Source organism: Staurois parvus, unplaced genomic scaffold (assembly GCF_062004578.1).
Source record: "Staurois parvus isolate SC_StPar_1 unplaced genomic scaffold, SC_StPar_1.0 ptg000077l, whole genome shotgun sequence".
NCBI lineage: Eukaryota > Metazoa > Chordata > Amphibia > Anura > Ranidae > Staurois > Staurois parvus.
Genome location: NW_028317873.1, coordinates 3091789 through 3114318, shown reverse-complemented (window position 1 = coordinate 3114318; position 22530 = coordinate 3091789). Strand labels below are relative to the sequence as shown.

Below are 22530 nucleotides of genomic sequence, written 5' to 3'. Positions count from 1 at the left end.
AAAAAAATTTTTTTGCAGACCTGTGGTATAAATAAATAATCATAAAAAATAATAATAAATTTAATTCAATAATGTAATCAAACCAAACACACTGAAATTTGAAATAGAGTGCCAAGTTCGCACATCACTGAGCAAAGTTGCAAAATCATTTTCAGACGAATTTCCCCACGAATCATCACTCAATTCTGCAAGTGGTTCTGATTTACTATTTCTGTTCTCTAGCTGGTTTAAAACTGCTTTTGACCTAAAGGGATGCTTTTTGAACGCCATGGACATTTCTCAGTTTCCAGGCAGAAAGAACAGTAAAAATGCAGGCAGGGCACAGGACAAAGCACTCGGGACAAAATGTATGTGAAATGCTTTGATACAGGAATGTTTTACTATGTGATTTTAGTGTATTTAGCAAATGTCACTTTTTGACATTTTTAAATTTCCCGCCGGTTATGTCCTCCATACGTCCCGACGCTCGCAGGGAACGGAACCCAGAAGACGGATGCTGGCATCGGCTGGAGAAGATGGCAGGGGACGCTGCAGGGGGGACATTGTGGGAGCGAAGGACAAGGCAAGTGCAGAAGGGATCCCGGAGCAACGCTGGAAGGTATTCCCGAGTGTAGTTCGGTGTTACCGCTTGTGGTGCTGAAACTTTACCCCGAGCTACACTCGGGAATACCGCCAGGGAGGTTAAGGTCCAACTCCAGCATAATTATTTCTTTCTTAATATGAATGCCGCAGCCATAGTTTAACAAAATAATCTGACTGCATGAGGCCTCTTTCACAAAGGGCAGAATCTGATTTGCTCAGCAGGGGATCTAACCTCTGATCCCCTGCTCTTTAGAGCAGAATGGGCAGATGACAGGTCCATGTCCAGTCAGTTTATGCAGCACGGACAGAGCCCACTATGGTCTATGTCCGTTTACACCCGACTGCCCTCCAAACCAATCCACCTAGACAAAGGAAGGAAAGGGATTTTTTTTTTTTCTTAGAAGACTGGAAGGGATTGGAGATAGGCGGGTGCAAACAGACATGTCTGTTTACATCCACCGGTCCATAGGGATACATGGACCATCTGGATCAGGTCCGCTTGAAAAAGTGAACGGAACAGCCGTGTGAAAGGGGCCTTACTCACCTTTTCACCAGTGCTGTCACATGCAAAAATTCCTTTCTGCCACTTGATGTTCTCAGTCCTCTGAGTTGAAGGACAACTAGCATTCTTTAGCAGAGTCGAATATATACTACGACAACTCTAAGATCCTTAATGCTGGCCCTAATGGATTTTTTTTTATTCAGCTAGGTTTACCAACACAATTTTACCTTTGATTTGCCTAGCTCAAGGCAAGGGACAGGAAAGATCATGCCTACATGTGCGAGATGTTTAAAGGAAACCTGTACTACAAGAATATGTAGGCTGACATTGCTAAAAGTTTCCAGACAGTGAAATAAAACATTTTGTAACATTAAGACACTGAAAGATTAAAAAGACACTTGTTTTATTTAAGTACTTGAGACAAGTTTCCTGTACATCTAAGGCATAAGTCACTAAACATTTTGCAAAAGCATACCTTAAAAAGAAAAAAAAAAAAAAAAAACAACAGTTACAGAAAAAATATTTCTTGTAAAAACTGTTGGAAAGATAAAGTGAGTATATTACATTATAGTAAGAAGGGAAATTTTTATTTTACAAACAAAAAGCTTAAAGTAAACCAGGAGAGCAAAGTGTCTAGGGACCCAGTGTTACGTAATATCACGCCTGCATGTCAAATCCAGCTATCCTATTAAGCACCCCCTGGATCCTGAAATTCAGGATGCTCTGTATATTTTGACAGCTCCCATGGTAAAGAGGCTGACCACTTGTGGTAATGGGGAATGCCCATCACCTTCACGGTGCAATAGCAAGTCACAGCTGGGGGGCAGCTTCTTAGCAAAGGAGTTGATACAAACTTGCATATCACAATGCCCAAAGTTTCAGAGGTCTTGGGACACACTATTCAAGAACCTGACCTAGGCACCTGAAGGTGCATGTCCTTGCAGAACAATGGCGCTCTTCAAACCTTGATATTACTTAGAATACATTTTAAGCATCATCAGGATGAAGTAGGCAAAATTAAGGGGTCAGTCCACCAAAAGTGATATTAGTGGACTGTGGTTATATGCTCACTAGATTTTTAGAGATTTCTGCTGTGAGAATGCACCACTTAAGCTGCCCAAACTGGCGAACTCCTACCAGCATTTTAAAAAACGTGACAATTGCAAAATGCAAATAATGGAGACTACTTTTCAATGGTTGTAGTTGGAAACTGGATAATGATGAAGTAAATTGTTTGTATGATTACTCAGACATAAAAAAAACCTAAAGGTTAAAACCCAATGAGATTTTCCCCAAAGCTCAAATGTCCATTTTTAATGGACTGACCCTTCATCTGCCTGCATATATTACAGTCTGAGGTCAAATGGTTGTTCATTTTTAAAAAGTTATTAATAAAGAGACGGCTTCACATTTTACACCAAGAGATGTAATGATGTACTGAGTACCAGGGAGAATCAGAATAAATTGTTGAGGGGCAGAGTGAGGATCATGTGTAAGTACCAAAAAAAAAAAAAGTGTGTGTTAGAATGATAATTTCACTGTTTGTTCAATACAAAATATTCTGTAAAGCTATCACTGCAAGTTAACAGAAAACCATAGCACATTTGCCATAAAACATATTTACTTGTTTAACAAAATCTGAAAAATCTGATGCAAAAATATGTAAATACTCATTTAAGACAATTGCATACAAAAGAAAAACAAAATCCTTAAAACGTACGTATGTGACAACAATCTGTAGAGGGTTCAGACTATTTGAACACTGAAAGCTTTATGTTGGCAATTTGGAATTTTGTGAAACTTTCCATTGTCAGAATATATAGTGTGTGTATACAAATATCACATTTTGAATATACAGTAGTATTTTGTAAGTTTCTTTAAAATGACAAAACACCCGAGTCTCATTCCTGTATCTGTTTTGAAAGATACACATTAAAGCAGTACTGCAGATCAGTGAGCCACTGTTCTTGAATTTCACAGCTCTTCAAATTCTAGAATGAAAATTAAATATATATTAACAGATAATAATCCACGTATATAATCAAAAACTCAAATATACATACTGCAGTTTACAGTGTACATTCTACGATTGTTTAGTTATTAACCTCTTGCCGTCCGCCTGCTGTTTATAAACGGCAGGGCGGTGGCAGCCCAGGGGCGGGTGGCCGTTCATAAACGGCACCCGCCTTTTCTAGCTGTGCGCGCTCCCTACCGCGATCCGGTGCCCGCTGTGTCCTCCGGACACAGTGAAACACCGATCGCCAGACGGGACATCTGTACGAGGTCCCGATCATGTGATCACTGATTGGCCAATCAGTGATCACATGCAAAGTAGTAAGCAAGATGTCACTTGTGACATCATTGCTTACTACGTGTGAAATCTGTGAATGATCACAGAGGTCACATGGTACAAGGCTATTCACAACAGCCTTGTACCATGTGTCAAATTCAGGTACCCGCTCCCCCCCCTCCCCAAAGGTCAGCAGTCATCTCCTGTACTGTCCGCAGTCTCTGGTCATCCCTGTGCTGTCCGCAGTCTCTGGTCATCCCCTGTACTGTGTCTGCAGTCTCTGGTCATCCCTGCGCTGTTCGCAGTCTCTGGTCATCCCTGTGCTGTCCGCAGTCTCTGGTCATCCCTGTGCTGTCCGCAGTCTCTGGTCATCCCCTGTACTGTGTCTGCAGTCCATTAGTTCAGAATTTTTTTTTCCTGTTTTCTGCCTCTAAAACATAGATGCGTCTTATGGTCAGGTGCGTCTTATGGAGCGAAAAATATGGTACTTTTAAAGAGATGGACATAAATACAATGTTTGGGTTTAAATATAGTTGAATTCAGTTACCTCATCTGATATGAGCCGCAATTTACTTTAACCTACCATAACATCTTGAAGGGTTTGCTGGACAAGGAATGCATTGGTCATCATATGACTCCTTAGCTGTGGATTCTGAAGCAAAAGGCGAAGCAACTGTGCAATAACAGGCAGCTCTTCCTGGCAAGCTCTGCTTACTTGCAGGTTCTGTAACATCAGCTTCAAAACATTTGGCAGCATAGAGAGTAAGGAAATGCATTCTCCCCATAAATTATCCCTGGAAGAGAAAAAAATAAGAAGCGTATCCCATTTTTAATGCATTAAAAGATTTCAAACCCACTAATAGCTGCTGGAACAAGAATTCCATACGTAGCAGCAAGCTATCAAACATTTCTCTTTATATCATTTCCATTTAATTTCTTATAATAAAGCTGCAGCACAATTGTAAGTTGAAGAGTTCTGTAAATGTTCTGCTAGTTGAATGTTAATGTACCACTGCGTAATCCTAGACTAAAAAATACATTTATGATTACCGAGCTTTGTAATAATTTGAAACTCCACTTCTAAATTGTTCTAATAGCCCAGATGTACTAGGTCCTGAATTCCTCCTGTATTACATTGTATTGTAACTGTACTGTCTGCTTTCATTGTAAAGTGCTGTGCAAACTGTTAGTGCTAAATACATCCTGTACAATATTAATAATAATGTCAATTATTAAGTTGGGTTATCCTGCTGCCAGGCACTTAATCTCCTCTTAATTGGTCTGAAAATACTGAAGCTAGGTGGTCTGGTCTGAAAATATTGAAGCTAGGTGGTCTGGTCTGAAAATATTGAAGCTAGGTGGTCTGGTCTGAAAATACTGAAGCTAGGTAGTCTGGTCTGAAAATATTGAAGCTAGGTGGTCTGGTCTGAAAATACTGAAGCTAGGTAGTCTGGTCTGAAAATACTGAAGCTAGGTAGTCTGGTCTGAAAATATTGAAGCTAGGTGGTCTGGTCTGAAAATACTGAAGCTAGGTAGTCTGGTCTGAAAATACTGAAGCTAGGTAGTCTGGTCTGAAAATATTGAAGCTAGGTGGTCTGGTCTGAAAATACTGAAGCTAGGTAGTCTGGTCTGAAAATACTGAAGCTAGGTAGTCTGGTCTGAAAATATTGAAGCTAGGTAGTCTGGTCTGAAAATACTGAAGCTAGGTAGTCTGGTCTGAAAATATTGAAGCTAGGTAGTCTGGTCTGAAAATATTGAAGCTAGGTAGTCTGGTCTGAAAATACTGAAGCTAGGTAGTCTGGTCTGAAAATACTGAAGCTAGGTGGTCTGGTCTGAAGATATTGAAGCTAGGTGGTCTGGTCTGAAAATACTGAAGCTAGGAAGTCTGGGCTAAAAACACTGAAGCTAGGTAGTCTGGGCTGAAAATATTGAAGCTAGGTGGTCTGGTCTGAAAATACTGAAGCTAGGTGGTCTGGTCTGAAAATACTGAAGCTAGGTAGTCTGGTCTGAAAATACTGAAGCTAGGTGGTCTGGTCTGAAAATACTGAAGCTAGGTAGTCTGAAGATACAGCTGTTGCATCAAAGTGATTCTGTCATTTGTGTTTAAACAAAAATTAGGCTTGCAGCATCCCGTGAATGAAGACGCTGCATGCCAACATCTCTGGCAAGGAATGAGACAAATCTTTGTTATAGGCACCTGATACTTTCCAACAATTCTGGGTATGCAGAATAGTGTCCCCCTTCACTGAGTGCTAGATCACTATGGTTCACTGTAGTGATGTAACAGTTAGTGGGAGGAACCATAGCACCTAGCAGGGTATATACTATCCATGACACCCAGAAGTGTCAGATAAAAGCAGCATTGGTAACTGGAAAAACGCAAACATGTGAGTCTCTACCCACAAAAGAGCTCGGTATCCACACTCTTCATTCACAGGGTGCGGCAAGGCTGGATTTTGTTTATTTTTAAATAACCGCAGTCACTATATCACTATTGTGCTGGAATGATGAAGCAGCCATCAGAGGGATACATGTTTTCCGACTGTGGAAGAAAACAAGGCAGTAACAGACGCAGACCCTAACAACTAATCCACTTATCAAGATATCCTGCAGAACATGAATGCAACTGTCATCTTTTCTACATATAAGGCGAGATTGCCCTGTTACTGTATATCTACACAATTTAAGAGTGTGATGGGACAGAGGAGAGGTTGATGGGACAGAGGAGAGGTTGATGGGACAGAGGAGAGGTTGATGGGACAGAGGAGAGGTTGATGGGACAGAGGAGAGGTTGCTTCAGATGGGCATCTAAACTCAAGTAGGGAACAGGGGCTAAATTCTTACACCCCGTAAGTTTTTCCATAGGTACCCACAGTTTAGAGGAAACAAGGAAGTGGCAGTTCAATATCCTCTGAAGCATAATTGCCTTATATTGTATATCAAGATATATTAAATATATATATAAAAAATATAAATTTATATAAAGTATATTATAAATTGTATATCTGGAAACCCTGAACCCACCATCTTGTTGGATCTCTGCAAGATAGCACATACAGTATATTAAATAGGATTCATCCAGCACCAGTAAAAATGTAAGCGGCACTCTGAGCAGGGACAGCAGAGGGGTGGGGTGATCTATACATTAAGGCTACATTCACACTAGCCTTGTTTTCAAATGGCAGAAAGGTGTTTGTGAAGCATTTTTACCGCTTCCCAAACGCCTCGAACAATTCTCCCCATTGCAGCACATGGTGCTGTTCTAACAGGAGCGGTAGCATTGCGGTGCGTCAAAATGGACGCCTCTGGTCGAGTCAGGAGGCGTTGAAGCCTCCTGTTCTAGTCTATGGTGCCGCGGTTGCGGAGCGGTAACACCACCATTCATTATAGGTGTATGTGGGGTGTTTTTAACGCTCGGCAAACGCCTAGCAACCGCCGCTGAACCACGCATGCGGCGTTTGCTGAGCGTTAAAAAATGCTCCGCAAACGCCGGACCAGTGCTTGCCAAACGCTATAGGGGCATTTGGCAAGAGTTAGTAAAACACTCAAGTGTGAATGAGCCCTAATACTGACAAAACAATGTCAGAACCAATCATTAATTCTCTGTGCATTTCTTTTATATCGTAGGAAACAAAGCTTTAAAGATTTGGATATTGATGCATTTACTTCAATATATCTCTAAACTTGCGAGTAAAATAATAAATTGAGTAAAATAAGTGTTGAATGTTCCACTTGAATGCATGCCTGTTTTAATATGGGTTTGTAAAGAAAAAAATGTAGGAGTCAAATTGCTAAGTAAGCACAAGCACCTAAGCTGGCCATAATAGATTGAAATTCAACTGGTTCAGTGGGACTGGCCACATTTCAATCCATGTATGGTATGGCAGTGGTTCTCATCCTTCCTAATGCCGTGACCCTTTAATACAGTTCCTCATGTTGTGGTGACCCCCAACCATAAAACTGTTTACCCAGTAATTATAATTCATGAAGTGTCGTTTTACCTCCAATACTGCTGCTTTCAACACAGTAGCGGCTTTCTACACAGTAGCTGCTTTCTACACAGTAGCTGCTTTCTACACAGTAGCTGCTTTCTACACAGTAGCTGCTTTCTACACAGTAGCTGCTTTCTACACAGTAGCTGCTTTCTACACAGTAGCTGCTCATTACACATCGGAAATATGTGTTTTCCCGATGGTCTTAGGCGACCCCTGTGAAAGGGTCATTCGACCCCCAAAGGGGTCGCGACCAACAGGTTGAGAACCACTGATGTATGGGCAGGGAGTTTGTACAAAAGTCTATCGACAGATCTGTACAACCACCCTGTCAGATTTTCCCTGCTCGATCAGCACTGCAGCCTGGAAGTCTCCCCACTGTCAGAATACAACAGCTCAGCAGGGAGGACTCCCCCCATCTACGAGTGTCCCAGATGCCATTTAAAAAAAAAAAATAATAAGCATCTGTTTGCGCTGTCTGGGTGTGGTGATTACCTTTTCTGTATATGCTCAGCATCTTTCTCCATTGTAAGCAGGCAGTTGAAAATGCTGTAACAGTTGGAGGCCAAAAAGGTATACAGAGTCTCTGAAAGCACACAGCTTTGATCAAGAAGAGTATTTATGGCATGTAAAACTGATCCAATAGTACTGTCAGGCATGATAATTAATCCACCCTATAAAAAAAAAAAATTTAATTAGAAAGTTGCTACCTTTGAAATCAGACCCACAAATTAACAGATATTATTATACAGTATTTATATAGCGCCAAAGGGTTTGCTCAGCGCTGTACAATAGCAAGGGGGACAGAACATGAGACAAGACAGTAACAATACACTACACGAAGGGGATCGAGGGCCCTGCTCTTTCAAGCGTACAATCTAGGATATGAATAAAAATGAATGCATGCATCATTCATTTCCCTAATAGGCACACATAGTCATATGCTACATAAAATATTAGAAATTCAATAAATAAAAGTTTATTATATATATATATATATAGATAGATATTAGGTTTCTTCCAATATTTTAAAAACCAGAGAAAAGAATCCCCGTGGTAAATTCTGTAAAGCTAGGCACCATATAGCTACAAATTGTCTGCCTTGTGGAAAAAAAAAAAGTAAACTAGAGCTGAAAAATACTTTTTTACTGACCCACCGTTTATTTAAAACAATTGATAAAGTAAAAATAGGACATGTGTATCTGTTTTCTGATAAGGAATTATACAGTACATTACATATATTGAAACAAGAATTTGAGCAAGACTTACAAGATGCTTGGTGATTGCATTCTGAAGAATGTCAAAGCACTGACGTCTTGACCTCACTGAAGACAAGCTACTGCATACTGCCTGCAGAAATGTAAATGAAGCTCATTAATGCCTAGAAAGCAAAGGTTTACGTTAAAGAAAAAAATACACTTACAGTAATACCTCGGTTTAAGAATTTAATTCGTTCTGCAGGACTTTTCTTATAGTGAAAAATTCTTAAACCGAAACGCCGTTTCCCATGGGAATGCATTGAAAACCAATGAATCTGTTCCGGAGATCAGAAAAAAGTAGTGACAACCATGTGTTAATATTTCACTGTCAGCGGGGTTCCCCACTGACAGCTGAATGTAAAAGAATTGCCAGCAATTAAAAAAATTATTTAAAAAACTGCGTGGGGTCCCCCTTCCCATCCATACCAAGCGCTTTGTGTCTGGTATGGATTTTGAGGGGAACTCCTACGCCAAACTTTAAAACAAAATGGCGTGGGGGTCCTCCCCAAAATCCATACCCAGACCCTTTTCAGAGCATGCAGCCTGGCGGGTCAGGAAAGGGGGGGGGGGGGGCAAACTAAGTTTCTTCTTAGTTTCTTAAAAGAAACAACATTTCCGTTAACTTTGGGGAAAGTGACAGCCAATTCTGTGAGCTATAGTGAAGAAAAAAAAAAAAAAAAGAGACAGCAATTGCATTTAAAAATCAGCACTGACATACACTTCGTATTGCGAAAACAATTCATACAAAATTTGTAAACCGAGGCATTATTTTCAGTGGATTTTCATTTGTAAACCGAACATTACTTTTAACCGAGGCGTTCTTAAACCGAGGTATTACTGTATTTAGGACATAGCAAACGTGGTCATACATTGCTATGAAACCTTACAACCACTCTCAAGCTTATGAAACACATTTCCTTCTTTCTTGTTACCCAACATCTGTTGGGAAAAAAGCAACACAACTAAATGGGCATAAAAGAATTTAATGTAGTATTAGTTTGTCATGACTTTTGCAAAATCTTCATCTTTGATGGTACATAAAGTATATGTGAACCCTCACTTTAGAAAATAACCCAATTAGTTTAAAATAGATATGCAAGGCAAAGTGTCTTTGTATGTATCTGTGTATAGATTTCACACAAAAGGAATACAATGAGAACAGGATACTTTTTAACACAAGTACATCATACAACATACATATATCAGGAATAGGAAATGCTGGGGTAACAAACACTTTAAGAGATTTGTATTTTGTATTTTAAAAAAATCCTGATGTTCGAAATCCTGAATCACTCCTAATAACCAATTAATAATACATTAACCTCCTCGGCGGTATGATTCTTTCCAATTTTTAGTGCTGAAAGCGGTAACATTATTTTGCATGGAAATATGTAGTTTTTTATTGTAGGCTGTAATTTTTAGGAATAACTCACTGAAATCTGTCCGAACAAGAGTCTAGTAAACATCCCGGATATAATAAAACTTGAAACACGAAATCATAAATTATAAATAATCATAAAAAATAATAATATAATAATACATTTAATTCAATAATATAATCAAACCAAAAACACTGAAATTTGAAATACAGAGGCAAATTCGCACATCGCTGAGCAAAGTCGCAAAATCGTTTTCAGTGTCTGATGACGAATTTCCCCCACGAATCATTATCACTCAATTCTGCAAGTGGTTCTGATTTACTATCGCTGTTCTAAAACCGCTTTTGACGTAAAGGGACGCTTTTTGGACGCCATGGACTTTTCTAAGTTTCCAGGCAGAAAGATTAGTCAAAATGCAGGCAGGGCGCCGGACAAAGCAGTAGGGACAAAATATATGTGAAATGGTTTGAAACAGCAATGACAGCAAAAATGCCATTTTTAAAAATTTCAAATTTCCCGCCGGTTCCGGTGCCCGTACTTCCCGACGTCACAGGGACCGGAACACAGAAGCCGGATGCCGGCATCGGCCGGGGGCGCTGCAGGGGACACATCGCGGGAGCGAAGGACAAGGTAAGTGCTGCAGGGACCCCCAGAGTAACGCCGCATGGTAAACCCGAGTGTAGCTCGGGGTTACCGCTCTTGGTATTGAAATTTTACCCCGAGCTACACTCGGGAAAACCGCTGAGGTTAAGTATACTACTATGGAGAACATTTATTTTTGAAATGATATATATTAGTCATTTTCATAACCAGGATACCAAGACAACATCATTGTTGGAAGGATGTACTGTATGAGAAGATTTGGGTAGAAGCGACATCGTCCCTTGAGCCTCAATCAACAGAGCAGAGAACCATTAAATCCAAGACCACTACATTCCCTATAGAAGGAATGGAATGTGCTTTTTGTGAAGGAGTTCAGGCACATCAAGATCCAGAGAACAAACAAGTGAAAAAAACTGACTGCAAGATGGATGTGGATTGAATCAATGGTTGCACATCATACTAGCCAGTTTGAGCTTTGTTTTTGGATAATGTTTGCACTTTACCAGTCAAACTACACCCCTATCACTTCTATAATCATCAGCCATAGGTAATGATGAAAAAATCAAGGTCACAGCAGCAATTAAAAATGAAGTTACTCTGTAGGACTACTAAGCCTCTACATCATGGAGACACAAGGATATCTTTAGTAGAGTGTTGCTGCTTCCTTGAATTTAGAGGAGACAGCTACACTTTTTTGGGCATCTTTGATGGATGCAAAGGAAGAACTGTCAAGGGGGCTGTACCAGGCATAGCCATATGGAAGATAACTCCAGATAACTCACATTTTGCCTAATGGAATCCTTATGAGGAGCTGAAGTCCATTGACAAATACACCGACCGGTCATAACATTTTCATAACACACCTAATATTGTGTAGGTCCCCCTTTTGCCACCCAAACTGCCTTGACCCATCGCAGCATGGATGCCACTAGGCCTCTGAAGGTATGCTGAGGTTTCTGGCACCAAGCCACCAAGCAGATTCTTAAGTTCTGTAAGCTGCAAGGCAGGGCCACCATGGATCGGACTTGTTTTTTTCAACACATTCCACAGATGCTCGATGAATTGAGATCTGGGGAATTTTGAGGCCAAGTCAACACCTCAAACACTTTGCTGCATTCCTCAAACCACTCTACCATTTCTGCAGTTTTGCAGGGCATGCTATCCTGCTGAAAGAGGCCACTGCCATCAGGAAATACAATTTTCATAAAGGGGAGTGCTTGGTCAGCAACAATGTTTAGGTAGATGGTACATGTCAAAGTAACATCCACATGAATGGCAGGATCAAGGTTTACCAGAAGAACATTGTCCAAAGCATCACACTGCCTCCAACGGCTTGCCTTCTTCCTATACTGCATCCTGGTGCCATCTCTTCCCCAGGTAAGCAACATTTATGCACCCAGCTATCCACATGACGTAAAAGAAAACATGATTCATCAGACCAGGCCATTGCTTCGCGGTCCACATCTACTACTTAATGGCTCTGTAATTTATTTTTGAAGAAATTAGTTTCTTATGGCTCGTTTATACTTGCTTCGAAATGTGGCATTGGACATGCTTTTTTAAAGCACTGTGGATGCCAATCAAAGCCCCTGTCTCTAAATAAAATAACCATTTTATTTTACAGTCCAGTTCACACGTTCTGCTTGATTTACTTCACTTGAAAAATTATACTCCATGTAGCTTTCATGGTGCTTCGAAGCCTCCAACAGAAGTCTATGACAAATCTCGCTTACAGCACCTGCAGCTTTTGAGAGTCTTTTGTTCAGCTTTAGCTTTGTTTGTTTTGAAGGTATGAGATATCCCACGATGTACTGGGACACCAAACAGCGCATGAGGAAGACATCATCAGCAGTGATCTCCACTTCACATATATATTTGGAAATTTAAACAGACAAAAGGTTTCCCAGCCTGCAAACAACCACATTTGCCCTGTCCAACAGTTTGCGTAAAAAACAGAGGGTTTTGTTTGCACATAGATACATAAGCCACAGTGCTTGCACCAAGGGACCTCTGTATATACTGTGGTCCTAACTCTAATTTCCAGAGTCTCCATAGTAGGATAACATATAAGAATGGATAGATTAGGGGAAGGTGTGCCTGGAGGTAGCCCACTCCTCAAAGGCCCAGGGACGCATGTGACGCCCATCAAGAACACAATGACAGCAAAGGCATCCCGTGTGTCGCTGCACCCAATTTGTCCAATCTGCTGAACCAGGGTACCAAATGCTGAACAGGTGTATTAAGGAGCTGGGAATCTGAGTGGGGGTACTACTAAGCTAGGGTTCTACTGGGCCCCTTTAAAACAAATAGAAAATTCAACACACGTACAGGGCATCTGCCAAGCTTCGTTAAAGCTTCAAAAAAGCATCACTGAAGCATCACAAAATGATGTTGAAGTGGTAGGCATTTTAATGTGTGTTGAAGTCTTAAATAAGTCCCTTACTGTGTTTTTTGCCTCTTTGTAACGTCCTTGTTTATTACAGGTACTTATATAGAATCGTCAATTTACATAGCACTTTACATATACATTTGTATATTTACTTCATCCCTGGCCATTAAGCAGTTTACAATCTAAGTGTCGCTTCCTATTTTGGGGTGTGAACGCACCTGCGCCCCCCACTGCCCCCTTCCCCCCCAGTTGGTCCAGGGAGAGAAGAGAGCACGCCACCAAGTAAAAGCACTACATTTTACACACAAACACCCACACACGGTCGATTAGTACATTTAACCCTTTGATCGGCCCGTCACCCTGCCAGTGCCATTAGTACAGTGTCAGTATATAGAATTTTTCACTGATCACTGCCACTAGCGACATCAGAAAGCGTCAGGGTCAGCTAGCATTGCCCGCACACTATAGGTCACTGATCAACCCCATTACTAGTATAGTGTTTGTACAGATCAATATATTGATCATGAACAGAACTATACTAGTACTTTATTTGTATAGTGTCCACAAAAAAGCAGTGTTAGCAGGATCAGCCCAGTTTGCTGCCACAGCTAGCATTTAGCCCCTCCACTTTTTTTCATGGAAGATTTGTACCAATTGATTGTGGGCCAAGGCAATTTATAGGCACAACAATACATCACCGCCCACCCAAATTCAGCTCTTGTCAGACAATTCACATGGGAACCTATCACGATTTCTGAATTTAATACTTTTATTTGGGCCTAACCTTCTACATGGGTATTACAAAAAAGAATGAATTGCAGTCATATTGGTCCACAGACCCGATTCATCATATGCCCGTGTTCTCTGCTGTTACATACAGTCAGCTGTGTTCAAAATAATAGCAGTGTGTTGAAAAAAGTGAATAAAGCTCAAAATCCTTCTAATAGCTTTTATTTCCATCCACACAAATGCATTGGGAACACGACACATTCTATTCCAAATCACAACATGAAGAAAAATATATCAAATTTGTGTTGTTCCTCTAAAAAAAAAAATTGAAGAAAAGTGAATATTAGACGGTTCAAAAAAATCGCAGTGTTTGTATTCTTCTTTACAAACTCAAACATTCACTATATAAACTGAAAAATGTTTGAAGATTTTGCTTTCCTTTGAATGACTTGATGAATATTTGGTTGTAGTCGCACTGTTTCTGAGAACTGCTGTACATCTGTGTTGCATGGAGTCACCCAACTTCTGGCCCCTGTGAACAGGTATTCCAGCCCAGGATGATTGGACTACATTCCACAGTTCTTCTCTATTTCTTGGTTTTGCCTCAGAAACGGCATTTTTGATGTCCACACACAAGTCTTCTATTGGATTAAGATCCGGGGATTGGGCTGGCCACTCCATAACGTCAATCTTGTTGGTCTGGAACCAAGATGTTGCACATTTACTGGTGTGTTTTGGGTCGTTGTCTTGTTGGAACACCCATTTCAAGGGCATTTCCTCTTCAGCATAAGGCAGCATGACCTCTTCAAGTATTCTGATGAATTCAAACTGATCCATGATCCCTGGTATGCGATAAATAGGCCCAACACCATAGTATGAGAAACATCCCCATATCATGATGCTTGCACCACCATGCTTCACTGTCTCCACAGTGTACTGTGGCTTGAATTCAGTGTTTGGTTTGGGGGTCGTCTGACAAACTGTCTCCGCCCACTAGACCCAAAAAGAACAATCTTACTTTCATCAGTCCACAAAATGTTGCGCCATTTCTCTTTAGGCCAGTCAATGTGCTCTTTGGCAAATTGTAACCTCTTCAGCACATGTCTTTTTTCCAACAGCGGGACTTTGCGGGGACTTCTTGCAGATAGCTTGGCTTCACATAGGAGTCTAATTGTAACAGTCCTCACAGGGAACGTCACACTTTCTTTGATCTTCCTGGAGCTGATTGTTGGCTGAGTCCTTGCCATTTTGGCTATTCTTCTATCCATTCCAATGATAGTTTTTCGCTTTCTTCCACATCTTTCAGGTTTTGGTTGCCATTTTAAAGCATTTGCGATCATTTTAGCTGAGCGGCCTATCATTTTTTGCACTTCTTTATATGTTTCCCCTCTCCAATCAACTTTTTAATCAAGGTACGCTGTTCTTCTGAACAATGTCTGGAACGACCCATTTTCCTCAGAATTTCAGAGAGAAATGCACTGTAACCAGCATGTACAACATTTGCTGCCTTCCTTCCTTAAATAAGGGCAATAATTGCCACCTGTTTTTCAAAGAATGAATGACCTCACTAATAGAACTCCACACTGCTATTATTTTGAACATGCCCCTTTCAATTAGTGATTCAATGACACAGAATCAGCAGCATGCATGTCATGACTGTTGGGTCTGTTGGATTTCTATTACTCTACTATACCTGCTAGGAAATTATTTGCCATGTAGAAATATCAATTCTACCAAAAACAGTGATTGATCCAGTTAGTGATGTCTGACTGCTATCATTTTGAACACAACTGTATATGCCCAACATGGACCAACAATATACCGGTACGCAGCTGGGTTTTGAGTGGTTATACCGGGATGATGCCTGCAGCTACATGCATTATCCTGGTATCGTTTTTTTCAGCTGGCAGTCGGCTTTCATTTAAAAGTAATCCTAGTGGCCAATTACCTGGTGAATTGTTTTTACGACTGCCATCTTCCACAGTTTTCTTTGACTCTCCAGAACGCAGCTGGCAGATCCGCTGGCTGACTATAAAGCTGATCAAAGACCAGAATGACTTCAATCATCTCTATAGTCTAAGAAATCGGAAGCTTCGAGCATTTCTTCACTTCAGTTTAGCAGAATATAAACAGCGCCATTTGTAAATTGGGAAAGCATCTGATCACACTGATCTTGGTGAGATCAGATGATGTAAGGGCAGAGGAGATATCTCAAAAAATAATACCTGTCAATTCCTATTGCAGTCCCTGTGATAGCAATTAAAGTGATTACAAAAAAAAAAAAAAGACAGTGTAAAAATGTAAAAAAAAAAAAAAAAAAAAGAAGAAAAAAGAAAAAAAAAAGCACTCTTGTCCCCCTGCGCGCACAAGCGTTGACCCCGTAATGGCATGTAAACAGCGGTTGCACTATGCATGTGAGGTATCACTAAATGTCAGATCGAGGGCAGTAATTCTAACACTAGACTTCCTGTGCAAATATAAATTGGTGACCTGTAAAGGCTTTTAAAACATTGTCTATCAATAAAATGTATGTACTTTGTTGCATTGCACCAGCATACGCAATTTTAAAGCATGTCATGTTTGGTATCTATTTACTCAGCACAAAATCATCTTTTGTAAACTGTAAAACAATTTGACAATATATTGTCTGTTTGTGCATTACAATTCTAAAAAGTGTATTTTTCCCAAAAGATTTGCATTTGAAAAATCGCTGTGCAAATAATGTGTATCGTAAAACACCCACCGTTTTATTCTCTAGGACCTCTGCTTTAAAAAATATATATAATGTTTCGGGGTTCAAAGTAATTTTCTATCAGAAAAACTGTTTTTTCATGTGAACAAAAAGTGTCAGAAAAGGCTTGGTCTTCAAGAGTAGGTGATGTGTGGCACAAGCTTCTAATGATGGCCCTGAAATGCCAGGATAGTATAAGCAACCTCTCTAGGAGTGTCTACTTTCCAAAAAGGGGTCATTTAGATTTTTGCTAAGAGGCATGGTGAGTATTCTGCAGATCTCATTTGTTGCCACGTTTTTGGAAAACGAAGAAAGAAAACGAAAATGTATTTTTTCTTTTCTTTTTCAAAACCCTGTGACAAAAATGATATTTATAAAATACCCAATATGCCTCTTATCAAATTCCTTGGGGTGTCTACTTTCCAAAAAGGGGTCATTTGGGGGGGGGGGGGTGTTTGTACTATCCTGGCATTTTAGTCTCCAAAACTGTGATAGGTAGTGGGGAAGTGATATGAGGAAATATGCCCTTTGAAAGCCTGGAGGTGGTCATTGGATTTTGGGGGCCTGTATGTAAGCTAGGCTGCCAAAATGCCTCTCACATGTGGTATCCCCATACCCAGAAGTAGAAGAATGTGTTTTGGGGTGTTATTCCACATATACCCATGGCATGCATGAGCAATATATCAATAAAGTGACAACTTTGTGTAAAAAAAAAAAAAAAAAAAATGCTCCATGGATTCAACATGCCTCTCTGCAAAATCCTGGGGGTGTCTACTTTTCCAAAAAGGGGTCATTTGAGGGGGTTGTACTGCCCTGACATTTTAGCACCTCAAGAAATGTGATAGACAATCAGAAAGTAAAAGCTACTTAAATTCCAATATATATACTATAGTTTGTAGACACTAACGTTTACACAAACCAATTAATGTTCATGTACTGGGATTTTTTTTTTACCAAAGACAACTATCAGAATACATTTTGGCCTAAATTTATAACCGAGTTTATTGGATATTTTTTATAGCCAAAAGTGAAAAATATCGTTTTTTTTTAAAATTTTCAGTCTTTTTTTGTTTATAGCGCAAAAAGTAAAAATCGCAGAGGTGATCAAATACCACCAAAAGAAAGCTCTGTGTGAAAAAAAGGACATAAATTTTGTTTGGGTACGGCATTGCACGACCACGCAATTACCAGTTGAAATAGCGCAGTGCCGAACAGCAACAAATGGCCTGGTCATGAAGGGGGGCAAATCTTCTGGAGGGCACGTAGTTAATTAGTTTAGGACCTTGGGCATACAAGGTACATCTTTAAAAAGCTTTCAACTAAATACTCCCCTCCCCCTCTCCGAGCTGTCTACCAGTATTATCAGCAAGAATCATTCTGTATCGTTGGATCTGCAGTAGCAGATTCTGTGTGAATGATGCCTGCAAACAGTGTTGCATTTTTCCATCGTATTATCAGTCCGAATTTCCCAGTGTGTGACAAGTTTAGTTAAAAAAAAATATATATATATCAAAAGAGATAAGAATCAAGTTTCGGTAATCTGTCTTGCCCCTAATTTAAGCTACACGCAAAAAATGTTTTTCCCATGATTCTTTAAATATATGTCTAACATGCCCCTCTAAAAGTAAAATAAATTTGAGGTGACATGACAATGAAAGAGAAAACATAATTATCAGCATTTACCACCTTAGGCAGTCTTCTACAATGATTAATTTATCTGATAAGCATTAATGAAATCTACAGTATTTATTTGATGTTATGCACTGTCACATTCATAAGTCTACATGAAAGCTATTGGTAAAACTAAAAAAAAAAAAATCATTTTGAAATGTAATTATAGGAAAAAAACTTTTGGGGTGTCCTGCACTTTAAAGCGTAACATTGCACATAATAGTATGGTAACAATTAATGTTCTTTTAACCATTTGCCGCCCGCCCTATGGCCGAATGGCGGGCGGCAAATGTCATCAGTGTTCCGGGTGGACGCCATATGGCGTCCTCCCGCACATGCGCAGATTGCGCTCCTGCAGAGTTGCGCAGCGTCGCGATCTGTCACCGGCCGTGTACCTCGGACACGGCCGATGACAGATCTGAGTATCGGCCCCGTTGCCGGTACCATGTGACCTGATGTGACCAATTACAGCAGGTCACATGACAGTTGTATACAATGGATGGCTTCATTCATGCCATCCATTGTATACTAGTGTCTAGCTGTGAATGGTCACAGCTAATCACATGCACGTCATGTGATTAGCTGTGGCCAAATCACAGCTAAGCACAAAAAAAAAAAAAAAAAAACCCTGAATGAATCGATGTCATTCAGGTAAATGCTTGCTTATAGCAAAGTAATCCTTTGCTATAAGCAAATTGTGTAAAAAAACAAACAAAATACTGATCACTTCCCCAAAGTAGTACAATGTTACTATGGTAACATTGTACTACTTTGGTCATAGTGAAATATGAAAAAAAAAAGAAAAAAATTTAGTAAAAAAAAAATATATTTTTTTTTCATACTGTCACCAGTCAGTGTCCCTGATCACCACCATGCCAGTTATATGATGACGCTGTACTGCACTGGTGACAATATGTAAAAAAAAATTATGACAAAAAAAAAAAAAAGAAAAACAACTTCAAAAAACTTGCCATGCCTCTTATGAAGTACGTCGGACTGTCTACTTTGCAAAAAGGGGTCATTTGGGGGATATCTGTACTGTTCTGACATTCTTGGACCTCAAGAAATTAGATTGGCTGTCAGTACTTCAGGACTGATCAATATTCAGATCTATACCATAGTTTGTGAACTCTTATTTATTATTATTCATTTGCAAACTTTTATAACAGAAAGAAAAACTTCTTTTTTTTCTAAATTTTTGGCCTTTTTTTGTTAATTTAGCAAAAAATAAAAACCCCAGTGGTGATTAAATACCACCAAAAGAAAGCTCTAGTTGTGTGAAGAAAATGATAAAATTTTAGTTTGGGTACAATGTTGTATGACCGCGCAATAGTCATTCAAAGTGGGAGAGTGCTGAAACCTGAAAACTGGCCTGGGCAGGAAGGGGTAAAATTGCCCGGTATTGAAATGGTTAAAAGGGAACATACATTCCACATGAATAATTATGCTGCTAATATGAGCGTGTACTGTAAATTGGCTCCAGCATTGCTCCTGCTTCTTCTTGCTGAGAAGTTGAACAGTTACTTTCTTCTCCTTGGTCTAAATAGCTATATGCAATTTTCTTCAATTAAAACACGTATATTCCCAGCCTTGATTCTATGTCTCGGTTCAGATACAGAGGAAGGCTGACAGAAGCTTTACAGTGCTGAAGTTCACAGGATGCCAGTGAGGGAGACAGAAAATATCAGGGAGATAAGACAAGACACTATGTTTGTCCCTTTGGCTGCAGAGTTTGCCCTAGCACCTCACATGCTTTTTATTTCTCCCTCAATAATCTGTGCTCCTCCACACTGTCTATATCATTCCTGCTGCTTTCTTGTCTCTTTAAACAGTAAATCTTGAGGCTGTCAGCAGATTTGCCTTTTAGTGGCTCTGAAGTTAGGCACAGTGCTGAGAACTTATTTTTAATGTTTTACATAGGTATTCCTGCAAAAGAGGACAGCCTAAAGTGAGCTTACAGGGCTTCATTTTCTGACTTAAGTTCCATTATAAGCAAAAAAAAACTATTTTTTAAAATAATGGTTTTCTCCTTGATCTGATGAGTTGATCTAATTTTTTGCCAGAAAATGCTGATAATGAGATGGTTAAAAAAATGGAGCTAAATAATGTTGCACTAGATACTTCAAGTACAGGTTATACATAGAGGGAGACGGGAGAAGGTGGAGGAGATATTGTACAAGTCACATATAGTGGGGGGATGAGCAGAATAAGGGAAATGAAGGGTTAATATACTGGATGGAGATCTGACCCAATTCCCCCATCCACACATTCAATATGTATGCAGGAATACCTCACACAGTGTCATTGTATTCTGACAGCGAAGAGACTCCCCGCCATCAGAATATACATATCAATGCTGCAGTCTCTTGCCTGTAATGATGCTCCAGCAAAACAATGCCAACAGGGTGGTTGAAGAGAAGTTGATCAGTACAACCACAGTGGCCACACATAGATTGAAATTCAGCCAGGCCCTGCTGAAATGGCCGAATTTCGATCTATGTATTACCAGCTTAAGAAGGTAGCTGGAGGTGAAAGGGTTAAAAAAAAAAAATTCAAAGCTTACAACCCCATCCCTATCCAAAACCTGCTGTCTGCGATCTAGAACCAATAAACAATGTATTAGTTCCCAATTACTCTGCTGTGAGAAAAAGGACAGACGAATAAACAAGTAGTACTGTTTACATTGTGGCGGCTACAATTGGTCTTTACAGAGATTGCAAGGTCCAGAGTCGCTTGGATTAGCTCTGTACACTGCATGCTTGTGATGTGAGCAATTAATGGGTGCAATTGTTGATCCTGTTGCTCTGTGCTGTCCCCTAACCCAAAAGCCTATATCATAAAATTGATATCATCAATATATATCATTTGCCCAGTGCTTGCCCAAAACATAAAATTGGACAATGTATAAAGCAATGGAAAAAGCTTAATTTGTTTCCCTAATATAATATACATGATATTGCACAGAGCAGCTTCAAACCACTTATGGGGTCCCCACCAGTGCTCTTGGCTCCTCCTCTTCTGTGTGCACCACATAGCAAGCTGTATGTGTCCAAAGATGCACACAGCATGACACATGACACATATTTGATTGACAGCAGCAGGAACCGATGGCGGGCACAGCGCTGGATCTAGACTTAGGTATGTACATAGGGAGGTTGGTGGGAGGTTGGTGGGGGTGGTGATACAACTAATGGGACATTTTTGCAGAGAATGCACTAAGGTATCCAATAGCATAAACATAGACAAACACAAAAATATAGCAAACAAAACAAAGCATCCGTGAACAACTTACTAATGCAGCTGTCCAAACAGTTCCCAGTGTAATCCACTTCTAAAGCGTATTCTTATAGGTTTCATACACCAAATCAGTTGCGGTTTATATATAAATGCCAAGGCAATTCCTTTCAACCAACCTCTGTGTTCCACCTCTGTGCCAGTCTTCCCCCAGGTACACTCACCAGCTAAAAATTACCTCTTATTCCTAAGAAAGGTCGCAGGGCACCTGTGGGTCCTAATCCAGTCATTTTTCTTCGAGAACATTCTGCTTCTATTCCTACTACATTTTCCATCCCCACAGTTAAACATAACAGGGCAAGGAAAAAACAGAATAGTGGTGGACTATTGAGGTGGACTGTCCCTCACGTCCACCTCCTGTGGTCTATCAGTGCAGAGGAGCCTGCAGGTACAACGGAATCAGGTAAATAAAAGCGTTTTTATTGTTTCCCTACACCTAGACAGGCAGTTAACTGTTGCAGTGTGGGCACAGCCACACTGCAAGGAAGGGTTCCTAGTTGTCTTGGAGTTTAGCTTTAAACTCTCATAACCTCTCACTTCCAGAAGACAAGATGGAGTCTCTGAAGACTTTGGTTTCTTGCAGACTGCATTGGGTTTTCCTCCAGGAAATGCAAAGACTTTGGAGATTTGCCTACCAGTAAAACAACAACCCAAACATAAAACCAAATCGACGCAAGAATGTTCCAGAATGGCAAAGTCCAGATTTAAATCCAGGGTGGATAAAAATCAATGATTTTTTTTAAAAAAAATCTGAAAAATCAGATTTTTTTTATTTAAATCTGATTTTTTTAAAAATAAAATGCTTTTTGAGGAAAATATATTACCATCCAAAGGTTATTCCATCATGAAATAAAGATTAGTCTTTTAATTATGTAGAATAAGGCTGTATATGTTTAATTTTTTTGGTACATAAATCCCATGAATCCATTCACAATGTCATGCTCTTCCAGAGGTTTCTGTAAGATTATTGGGCAGTTTCTCTGCCTACAAGATATTATCACAGATGCTCGGTTTACTTTTGCAGTTCTCAAAACTGAATTTGACTCAGCGGAGATCACATGCCTCTTCTTCACAGCAAAAATGTTATAACATGAACAGAGTTAAAAAAA

The 22530-nt window shown here is 39.9% G+C and overlaps 1 protein-coding gene across 1 annotated transcript in view; it reads right to left on the bottom strand.

The window, feature by feature from the left end:
* Positions 1–1470: 1470 nt before the first annotated feature.
* The window catches only part of TEX10 (testis expressed 10), a 128804-nt gene continuing 107744 nt past the window's right edge, over positions 1471–22530 (bottom strand). The window contains exons 11-14 of the mRNA XM_089669453.1: positions 8636–8716; positions 7862–8040; positions 3958–4168; positions 1471–3075 (exon numbers count right to left, since the gene is read on the bottom strand). Of these exons, the coding sequence (XP_089525579.1) occupies positions 2986–3075; positions 3958–4168; positions 7862–8040; positions 8636–8716 (561 nt within the window). The 3' untranslated portion in view covers positions 1471–2985. The remainder of the gene's footprint in view (positions 3076–3957; positions 4169–7861; positions 8041–8635; positions 8717–22530) is intronic.